The 10,284-nt window shown below is 57.5% G+C and overlaps 1 protein-coding gene across 2 annotated transcripts; it reads right to left on the bottom strand.

Annotated features, from left to right (window-relative positions):
- Window positions 1-3,007: 3,007 nt before the first annotated feature.
- Window positions 3,008-9,829, bottom strand: TCEA3 (transcription elongation factor A3). Of its 2 annotated transcripts, none has more exons than XM_042015452.1 (14): window positions 9,625-9,829; window positions 8,094-8,156; window positions 7,897-8,017; window positions 7,409-7,574; window positions 7,077-7,145; window positions 6,806-6,874; window positions 6,605-6,679; window positions 6,257-6,334; window positions 5,984-6,138; window positions 5,633-5,689; window positions 4,602-4,756; window positions 3,961-4,107; window positions 3,805-3,876; window positions 3,008-3,667 (listed from the first exon to the last, which is right to left on the bottom strand). In XM_042015452.1, the coding sequence occupies exons 1-14, from the start codon at window positions 9,691-9,693 to the stop codon at window positions 3,659-3,661; spliced, it is 1,305 nt and encodes a 434-aa protein (XP_041871386.1). In that variant the 5' UTR covers window positions 9,694-9,829; the 3' UTR covers window positions 3,008-3,658. The 2 variants fall into 2 exon arrangements, with proteins under 2 accessions (XP_041871386.1, XP_041871387.1); XM_042015453.1 differs by having other exon boundaries at window positions 7,897-8,002; window positions 9,625-9,828.
- Between the last annotated feature and the right edge of the window lie 455 nt (window positions 9,830-10,284).

Raw genomic sequence — 10,284 nt, 5'->3', positions numbered from 1 at the left:
CTGTTGATTGGAAGTAAGCATGGGAATGGGCAGGGGAATCTGCTCAGTTTGTCACAGAGGCTGCCAGTCATGGAATCATGGAATGGTTTGGGTTGGAAGGGACCTTAAAGCTCATCCAGTTCCACCCCTTGCCACGGGCAGGGACACCTTCCACTACCCCAGGTTGCTCCAAGCCCTGTCCAAGCTGGCCTTGGACACCTGCAGGGATGGGGCAGCCACAGCTGCTCAGGGCAACCTGTGCACAGCAGGAGCACTGGGACCCACACAGAGAGGTAAAGACCGGCTCCAAAACTGCTTTAATTCAGTTCAGAGACACGAACCACCACCAGCTACTTCCTTTCCAAGAAGCCCAAGTGCTTGGGAATCCCTGGCTGAGGGTCCCTCCAGGATCAGCCATCCTGGTGATGGACAGGATACGCCACCTTCCGCTCCATCCCTGTGCACAGAGTCCTGCCACTGTGCTTTGGGGGTTGGTGACCGGGGCCAGGGGAGTTATAGATGCATAAAGTGAGAGAATGGGGAAATGGGGTTGCCAAGGAAACCACAGAACAGCAAAGTGCTGATTTTTTTCTCAAGGCTGGAAAAATGCGGGGGAGAAGGGCCGCCGCCAAGCCCTGTGCCGTGGGCCAGCCGGGGGGGCCTGGAGTATGGGGGGGGTGACCCCTGGGCAAGCCAGGATTGCAAAGTAAAACTGGCCATGTGCCAGATTCTGTGGAACAGGGTGTCCCTGAGGTGGCTGAGGGCAGTCCCTGGGGAAGGGATATGGTCTGGTGGCATCTGTAGTGGCTGTCCTCTCACGGGGAAGCCTGGCTGGGGTTGGACACTCTGTGGGGTTATTTAAAGTGTTGCAGGTTGGAGGTTGAGTATAAAAACTCCATCAGATAGAAGACTGAGCATCTCATTGGAGTCACCATCCCTGGAGGGATTTAAAAGATGTGTCGATGTGGCACTGGGGACAGGGGGTCAGTGGCAGGCTTGGCAGTAGTGGGAGTGCAGTTGGACTCAATGATCTTGGGGGTCTTTTCCAACTGAAATGATTCTGTGATTCGTGCAGAGACAGGCAGGGAGAGGCAGGGAGGGCACCAACCTCTGGTGAAGCTTTGGAGCATCCAAACCTGGAGCTTCAGGGTGGGTAAATCAACCCCTGGCAGGGACCGTAAGGGCCTCTCCATCGTTGCATGGTCACGACCAGCCCCAGGTGGGGCTGGAGCTGTGACAGAGGCCCTGAGGGCTCTTGTCTGAACCTCCTGCCTGCAGAAAGCAGGGGAGAACCAGTATTAGCATTTGCTGGTGCAGCCATGGTTCCACCTCTCCAGCACTGATGAGAAATGAGAACTGAAGTGCCCACTTCCCCAAAGTTCAAGAGAGAGCTGAGTGCTGGCAGGAGGGGCAGCTGCAAGGGATCTTCCCTGCTCCTCTTCCTCGCCAGGCTGGGGGATGTGGAGGGGAGGAGGGGACCATCATTTGGGGAGGAGAGAGGGGAAAGCTCCAGGGACCTCTGGAGCTGAGGGGTGGGGAGGGGATGGCAGGATATCCTGGGGGGCTCAGTCCCCAGTTTGGGACTGAAAGTTTGGGAAGTGGATTTTTTAAATACACACACACACACACACACACACACACACACACGTGTCTGTGCCCTTCCTGTGGAGCAGGTCAGAGGCTCAGCCTGGGGAATGGAGCCTGTAAAGAGCTGCATACCAGAGAGCCCCTCACTGTCCCCTGCCCCAGTGGCACCCACTGTGCTGCAGGGGGACACACACTGCACCCCTCCAGAGGCTGGAGCATTCCTCAGGACCATAAGTTCCTCCAGCCCAGGCAAGTGGAAAAGCTCTCCCTGGGTGCGGGGGGGACACCCTTTCATGGATGTCAGTGGAGCCTCTGCTCTCCCAGCTCCCCAGTTGGCCTCTCCCCTTCCTCCTCTGGGATTTCCCAGGGAACCTGGGGAGGGGGCAGAGGGTGACATTTTCTCTGGGGACATCCACAGGGGGACAGAAGGACACAGAGGGATGCTAGGAGATCCATCGTAACATGTGTGGAGTCCGGCTCCCTCTGGTATCACTTAAACACTTTTATTAGACTGAACTGCAAAAAAATATAGATCCAAATCCCCCCGTTTCAACCTTGTCCCAGGCAAACGTGCCCTGAGGCATCCTGGGGGCAGCTGGGAGTCCCAGTCCTGCCCTTGCTGTGCTCCCCTCACAGCTCAAGGTCACACTGATGTTTTATTCATCCCCTACAATCCGCTATATTCCTTAATTGCAGCCACACGCACTGTCACAAGCATAAATAATTGCCTTGGAGGCTCATTAATCACTTCAGCATTCTAACGAGCACCACAGCCCAGAGAGCTCTCTCAGGGGGCTCAGGGGTGGTGAGGATCCCCAAACACAGAGGGTTTAGCACCCAAGTCTGGCTGCAAATGGCACTGCCTGTGAAAAAATTCACACCTCAGCCCAAGATTAAAACATTAATGATAGGTTAATTAACAGCTTCACCATCCTTCTCTGCTCTCACACTTTGGCTCACACAAGCATGAGAACAGCACCCTCACCCCCATCCATGGTCACCCATGGTCACCATGACCTTCCGGTGTCCCCATCAGACCTCACTGCCACTGGAAGAGGCTGGTGGTAACGAGGGATGGGCTTGGTGCCACAAGGCTCCATCCCAGAACTCCTGTAGCCAAAGGGATGTCTCCCAGCTGGTCCCTGATGCCTTGTACCTGGAAAATCCTTCCAGCCGTTGGTGGAAGTTCTGCCCTGCCATGGGGCAGCCTGCAGCATCCAGACCAAGCCAGGGAACTGTTCCAGCCTTAAGGTCTTTAATCACCAGTCAGGTGACAGATGAGCATCAAGCCATGATTATATCCCAGGCTGGGGCTGATGGATTTGAGATACGTGTCGGAATTTGGTGAGGGATCTTGGAGGACCTGGAGGCTCGAGCTGGGGAGCTATAAACTTGAGACAGAGGTCCCAGACCCACCTTAGGAAACAGTCTGTGCTGCAGAGATAGTTCACACCTTTATTACTCTGGCTGGAGGGGTTTTTCCTCACTCCTCTCCCTGCCATCCTTCCTATTTTTTCTGGGACACAGTGCCTTGAAGCCAGGATGATGGTCCATTTGTCACAGAGCAGAGGGACACGGCGGCATCCCAACAGCATCTGGAGCAACCATCCTGTCCCCTCCATGTCCTCCCTCTGTGTGCACTTAGGTGAGGAAGAAAGTGTTTGGGTTAAAACCTGGCCCTCTCCCACCCTCAGCTCCCAGGCATAGCCCCATGTCCATGGGGCAATGTCTCTCCTGCTCCCAAATCATCCAAGTCCAGATTTCTCTCAGGGAAGGACATGCTGCCCAGGTCGTACCAGTCTCCCTTTCCAGGAATGAGTCTGATCCCAGTGGGATCCCAGCACACCCCAATCAAAGGGCAGGTATTTGCAGGGAAGAACCACTGAATTCGCATGGACCTTCTCGAGCCAACTTGACTTCGCAGGAGGCCGGCTCCCCAGGATGTTCGAGGGAGCCCAATGCAAGGGAACAAAGAGCTGGGGTTTAGGGACTGGTGCCACCCTGCCACCCTCCTCCCCACCCCAGCTGCCCAGTATGGTGTCACAGCATCTTGTCTTGCACCACGTTCCCTCCAGCCCAATCGCCGGCAGCGTCAGCAGAACTGCAGGAGAAGCAGAGCCCAGGGCAGGTGGTGAGCCCTCACCCAGTCCCCAAAGCCCGACTTCAGGGGGCTCTGCCACCTCTGAAGGCTAGGAAAGGGTCGGGTTGCCCAGAGCCTCTCCCCAGATGGTTACAGACCTTCCAGCGGTTCCCACACTCGTTGCACAGCACGAATGTTGTCATGGGCTCGTCGGCGCTGCGCGTCTGTACCTGGGGTGGAGCAGCAGCACACCAGCTCAGCAGAGACCCTTCTGGTGTGCCCCAAACCAGGGTCCCCTGGGGACCAGGCCTGACCTGGTTGTACGTGCAGTTCTTCTTCCTGCATTTGCCGCACTGGAAGAGGTCGGTGACGGTGCCGCCTGTCTTGGCCATCTGGTGCTCCCGGATGGCCTCCTGGGTCATGGCATTCCGCAGCTTCTTCAGCTCATCACTGGCCATCTCCTGCCACCAGCATTGGCCCGGATGGGTCAGTGTGGCCATGGCTCTGCTCACAGCCAAGTACCCCATCCTCTCCCAAACCAGGATTAATCCTGTTCTCTGTTTGCTGGAGGGCTCAGACCCACCCAGGCAAAAAAATCACTCCATCCTCAAACTAAAACTGCTACCTCCAGGGATCTGTCTCCCTGAAACTGGGCTTCTGAGGACCCTGATTTGTGGACCCTGGTTGAGGAGGACAAATGGGGACTCTCCAGCCTGATTCCTGCCAGTGTGACATCCCACAGCCAGATCTGTGATGCGCTGGGGGTCTGTAGGGCTCTGAGGGGACCTGGCAGTGCTGCCAGCTTTCTCCCAATGCTCTCTGTGCCTCATCCGGCACCGGGGTGGGACGGGGACGCGCTGGGACAACCCCACTGTGGACAGCACCAGACCCAGCACTTGGGCAGCACGGAGGCAGCATGGATGAGATCCATGGGCACCACCACCTCACTTCCCACCTCAGCAGTCATGCGGGCGATGAGGCCAGGCTCAATGGCCCCGCACAGCACGTTCCTCCGCAGACCAGGGTTCTTGGGGTCCTTCAGGTTGCTGATCCTGCTCCGCACCCGGTTGCGATACTTCATGTCTGTGCTCTTCAGCTCCTGGAAGATATGTGGGGTCTGTCAAGGAATCAAGGGGGCAAGGTGAGGAGATGCCAGCTTGGGTGGTGCTGTCACCAGGGCCAATGGTCATGTGGAGGTGGCTGATCTCAGTGGGGCTTTTCCTCCCTGTGGGAAGCGTCCTCATCCTTGGCTTTAGGAGGATGAAGCACAGCTTGAGATGTGGAGAGGAAAATGACTTTGCATTGCCTTGGAATGTCTAACATCCAGGTGAGGCTGTCACCTCAGGGACTGTCACCAAGCCCTGTGCTGGGACAAAAGTTCACGGTGCAGAGGACTCGGTCTACTCCCTCCTCCCAAAGAACAGGGATATGGACAGGTTGATGTAGCAGCTTTGGGCACAGAGTCTGGGATGCACCAAAAAGTGCACCCAGGAGGGGAACCACCCTGGGGTTGGTTCCAGTCTCAGGGGGCTGCCAGGAGAACCTCAAGCCTTGAGCTGGGGGTAGGCAAAAGTGGCTCCATCCCTGCCAGCATGGCACAGCCTGGATGTTGTGACAGACTGGGTCTGGCAGGAGATACAGGCACCTACAGCAGGCTCAAGGAAAAAGCTTTGGCTGGGTTTGGATTTATTTCCCCGGGAATGAAGGCAGGTCCCCGACCAGAGGGGCCTGGGGGGAACACACAGACCCCCGCACTAAGGCGGGTGCTCAGGGGATGCTTTGCTCAGCATCAGCTCCAGCCTCAGCCTCAGCATCCTCTAACTGTGGTCTGGGCTCCCTCTGCAGGCAACGAGCACAGCAGAGCCTGTCACCGTCTGTCCTTGTCCCTGTCACCCTGTCCGGTCCCCAGTACCACTCTTGAGCCCACATACGCCCCCCCCCCCCCCGCAGATGGAGCCTGGGGACCCCTAGCCCCCCAAAGGATATGGTCTTCAATCTCCGATGCCATCTTCTCGCAGTTGACACTGAACTCCTTGTAGTCATCTAAAGGGTAGAGAGGTTAAGGGGTGACTTTCAGGTGTGAAACCAGCCAGGTCTCACTGTACCTCCTCCAAAAAATCTCACCTCTCCCACTGTACTCGCCCCAGACACTCCATCCCTAAAATACCTATTTTTATCCATCTGGAACCTTACAAAGATGCATTCTCATGTCCATCCCCCTTATCAGAGACCCTACCAACCTCCTTTTCTTTCCTTTTGGGGCTGAATGCTCCCGCTAGGACTGTCCCATAGGAGAGACAGCCCAGTCTGGGGTCCAGCACCCCCAGAACTGCTCACCATCCATGCGGAGTGCAGCCGTCAGCATCTCGATGCATTTGTCCCGCACCGAGTCCCCCGTGAGATAGCAGGGGGCCAGGAAGCAGGGGCTGGGAGAGAAGGAAGGGCTGGTGGGGGTTCGTGGCATCTCAGGTTTGGCCTTGCTGCTGTTGGCTCTGCAGGGGCACATGGAGAGGGACGGGCAGGTGGCAGGGTCCTGGCACAGCCACAGGGACCTGCCGGGGTCCCTTGGAAATGGAGTGGGTCTCTCCTACCTTTCCTCCTCTCTCCTACCTTTCCTCCTTGCTGTCACCGGAGTTTCTCTGGGAGCCAGTGGGAGCTGGAGAGAGGCTGGTGCCCACAGAGGCTCTCCTGGGAGTGGCACAGAACGGGACAGTGGGGATGACACCAGAGAGGGGGCAGGGAGTGGTGGCAGGACCTCAGAAACCAGCACATCGATGAGAGCGCTTGGGAGCTAACAGGAATCTCCCCAGGGGAGGATTTGCTTCTCCCAGGGAATATCCCAGTGCTGTGGCAGGATCAGGGCTCCCAGCCACTTCTTCTCACCCCCTCCACGGTCAGGGCATCCCCAAGGGGGCCCTAGAAGCATCCCCAGGCTGCCCAGGGACACCCCCTCCTTACCTCTCCCCTGACAGTCTCTTCTGTGGGGAGGAAGAGGAGGAGATGGTTGACGACCTGGAGTCAGCAGAGGCTCTCCTGGCAGGACAAACCCCATGTCAGAGGGCAGTGATTGGGACCAGATGGTGGGTCCACACCCCCAACCACAGTCCAGTGAGGGGCTGGGGTCTGGCCTCTCCCATCTTCACCCAGCCCAGCACCCACCTCTCTTTCTTGCCATCCAGAGGTGATTTCTTGGAGGACGCAATGGGGCTCTGGCCATCACTGGACTCTCTTCACCACGGAGGCCCAAAGGAAGGGAGAGAAGCTCTCAGCAACCCCAGCATACTCTGGCTGGAGTCTGTGAGCTGGAGTCTGTCCATCTGCATTCCCCTTCCCTAAGCCCACCATCCCCAGGCTGCCAGCAAAGCCTCTCCTGGGCTGGCAGTGCCTGGCACAGCCTGGCGTGAGGGTCAGGGCAGCCTTTGGCAGGTACCTCTCCAGGTTGGAATCGGCAGAGTGGCCCTGGGTGGCAGTGGCATGAGAGTCAGGCTTGCTGGGCTTCCTAGGGACAGAGAGAGCAGGGGTCAGATGAGCACTGTCCAAACGGACCTCATCCAAGGAATAATTAGCTTTAGAGAAGGGAAAATAAAAAACTGCCACTTCTCCCTCCTCCAAAAACTGCCCTGGTGCTGTCCCAGAGGCAGTTTGGTCTCCAGAGGTGCTGCCAGCATCCATGGGTAGACAGAGATGGATAAATTCTTAAGGACCAAGCAGAGGTTGGTCTCATTGATCTCGTGCCCCCCGACAGCAGGCAGGAGCCCTCACCTCTCCTTGTGCTTCTCCCTGTGCTTCTCAGCCGTATCCTTGCCGTGCTTCAGCCCTTCACTGGGGCAGCTGGAAACATCCAGCCCCTTCTTCTTCTCCCTGTCTCCATCTGTGTCCTTCTCCTTCTTCCCATCTGAGTCCTTCTCCTTCTTTGTGGTGGTAGACTCTGGGGGAAGGATTTGGGTGTCACAGCCCAAACCAGGACAGGGTACCTGCAGAGCTGCATCCTGGGGTGGGGAATGATTGTGGAGATGCTCAGCCCTTGGTGGGGCACACGCTGATTTACACCACTCTATCCCAGAGTGAAAACAAGCCCTTGGAAAATCCAAACCCATGCATCTGGGTTACAGGTTATGGGAGTCTGCACATCCCAGCTCTGGACTGATCCCACTCCATCCCCCCAGAAAGCATTGGGGCTTGAGGTGCGGGGATGGCCCAGGGAGGATTGAGGCTTTTGGGGGTTCTTGCCTTCCCCCGGCATCACTCACCCAGAAGCCGCTTCCAGTTTTTGATGAGGATTTTGGCTGAGGCCACCACCTCTTCATCTGAGCAGTGTTTCCGCACTGAGTTCACAGCCACTCCGATCCGTGTGGTCTGGGTACACACGTCCTTAGGGATGTGCTGGCTGGCACAGGACACAGGATGAACTACCCCATGGGGTGTCCCCCCACCCAAACCCCCTCACCTGGAGCAGCTGGATGGTCATGGTGTAGCCGGTGAGGGATTTGAGCAGATCCAGTGCCCCTTCCTGCAGCAGGGAGAAGCCACAGGAGCCCTTGAGGAGGCTCCAGGCAACACCAGGAAAGGCATGACAGGAGAACCCAAAGCAGCCCTGGGCTGCTCCCTGGGAATGCCTGACCCTCTGTGTCAACACACGGACAGAAAAGTCCCACACCCAAATCCTGCTGGACCATCCCAGCACCAGGTCACATCTCCAGCTGGGTAGCAGAAGCTTTTCTTAAAACTTGGGAAAACCCCATCCACAAGAAAAACCTGGGCTGGTGGGAGCTAGGGAGAGCTGGGGGACACCCCAGTGTCCTCCACCCAGGAGTGTGAAGGTCCATGGGACACAAGCCCCAGCATTGCATCCTGCGGCGGCAGCTGGGCTAAAGATAGTCCAGCATGGAGCCTTCCTCCTCCTCCCTCTCTTCCTCCTCCTCGTCCTTGGTATATTTAGAGCCCCAGCAGCAGACACCAGCTCCCAGGTATCCCCCGCCACTGGGACCCAGCTCCATGGAGTCCCACCTTGAGGGGCTGGATCAGACCCCCCTGGTTTGATGGGTGCAGGGACATTCCCGTGCTCTAGCTGGATCCTGGCTCTGTCCCATCCCAAAGTGCAGCAGGAAAGCTGTGGAGCACCCCTGTCCCTTGACCCCTGGGTAATTCCTGGCAGCAAGCAGAGCCATGGGATCTGGTTTGATACCAAGCACTGGCATCCCAAAATGCCACCAGATCCAGGGAGACAGCAGTGCTGCCCCCCAGCCAGGAGCCTGCACCTTGTCGGGGCAAAGGCCAGTGGAAACGGTCAAATATTAACTCTGAGGGCTGGGCTTGGCACATGTAACTGGCTCACCAGGATCCCCGGATGGATTCTCACTTGGCACAAGGGCGGCAGGGCTGGATCCCAGCTTCCCCCAGCACACAGCTACCAAAACCACCCATGAAGCAGCAACTGATGCCCTCCCCTCCCTTTGCAGCACTTGTGCAACAGGCACAGCTGTGCTGGGGGCGTTGGGGGTGTTATGTCCCCCACCCCAGAGCTTTTCCTTGCTTGTATACGAGCCTCTGGCCCTGGCACTGATGGGGTGTTGGTGGACAGGCCGGGGGCCAAACACCTGTTGCGCACAGTCCGGCACTGCCGAGCGGTGTCTAGAGCTGCCACCCATGGGACAAACCCGCCCCCCCATCCCCAAATCCCAATGTCTGGGAGCAACGGGGTGCAGGAGAGCCCCAAATTAGAGGCAAAATTAAATCCCCTGGGTGCTGACTATGATGTCCTGAGGCTGGGCTTGGGGGACATAGGCAGCACCCCTTAAACCCACTCAGCCCCTCCAGGGACAACATGAGGGGTGTGAAGAGCAAACCCCCTCCTTTTCCCAAGCCGCGCAACAACACTCAAACATGCATGTAAATAAGCATGTGTGTAAATATGCACATGTGAAAATACATATGTGTGTAAATATGCACACATGCCCCGAGGAGCTCGGCCACCTTACCGTGCTCTTCCTGGCCACCATCTTATCCAATTTCTTGGCAATCCGGACCAGCTCCTCAGCGGGCCCCATGCCGGGGGCTCCAGCGGAGCAGGATGGTGGCTGCGGGCACAGCTGGGCACTGCTGGCATGGGGGGCCCTGGGCAGCCGGGTGGGAGGGAGCAGAGAGGAGGGGAGAAGGGGGAAAGGGAAGGGAAGGGAGAGAAAGCAGAAAGGAGGTGGGGCTGTCCCGGCCAGTTATAAACTCCTGCCAGGAAAGCGAAATAGCACGGGGGAGGGCTAAATATAGCCGAGAGCCACGATTGCAGGAGCGGGGGAGGTGCGCGTCGGGGCGCTCCGGGACACGCGGCTGTGGCGGCCACGGGGAGCCCGGCGTGCCGAGGGACGGGGCCCGGGATGGGGCTGTGCCATCGGGATGGCTTAGACAGGGAATCCTGGGGGGCACGGGTCCAGTGCAGTGTGTCGCAAGCTCTGTTCTTCCCAAAGTTGGTGTCCTGCAGCAGCAAGACCCCGGGGGAATAATTTTTATCCTCCATGTATTGGAATATTCCAATATACGTGGGATTCCAGTATATAGGAATAGCTCTTATACTGGAGTACTCCATACATTGAATACCCCATCCCTGGAAACGTCCAAGGTCAGGTTGGACAGGCTTGGAGCAA

The sequence above is a fragment of the Corvus kubaryi genome, unplaced genomic scaffold (genome assembly GCF_017639235.1).
Source record: "Corvus kubaryi isolate FWS band 111438036 unplaced genomic scaffold, C.kubaryi_AGA036_p1.0 split3-37304, whole genome shotgun sequence".
In the NCBI taxonomy this organism is placed as follows: domain Eukaryota; kingdom Metazoa; phylum Chordata; class Aves; order Passeriformes; family Corvidae; genus Corvus; species Corvus kubaryi.
The sequence above is the reverse complement of the archived record's forward strand: the minus strand, read 5'-3'. Positions and strand labels throughout refer to the sequence as shown.

Coding starts and splice junctions, on each gene's coding strand:
- TCEA3 (XM_042015452.1), bottom strand. CDS start 9,693: ATGGGGCCCGCTGAGGAGCTGGTCCGGATTGCCAAGAAATTGGATAAG. Junction 8,018..8,093: donor TGACCATCCAGCTGCTCCAG/GTGAGGGGGTTT, acceptor CACATCCCTAAG/GACGTGTGTACCCAGACCAC. Junction 6,139..6,256: donor GGTGACAGCAAGGAGGAAAG/GTAGGAGAGAGG, acceptor GTGCCCCTGCAG/AGCCAACAGCAGCAAGGCCA.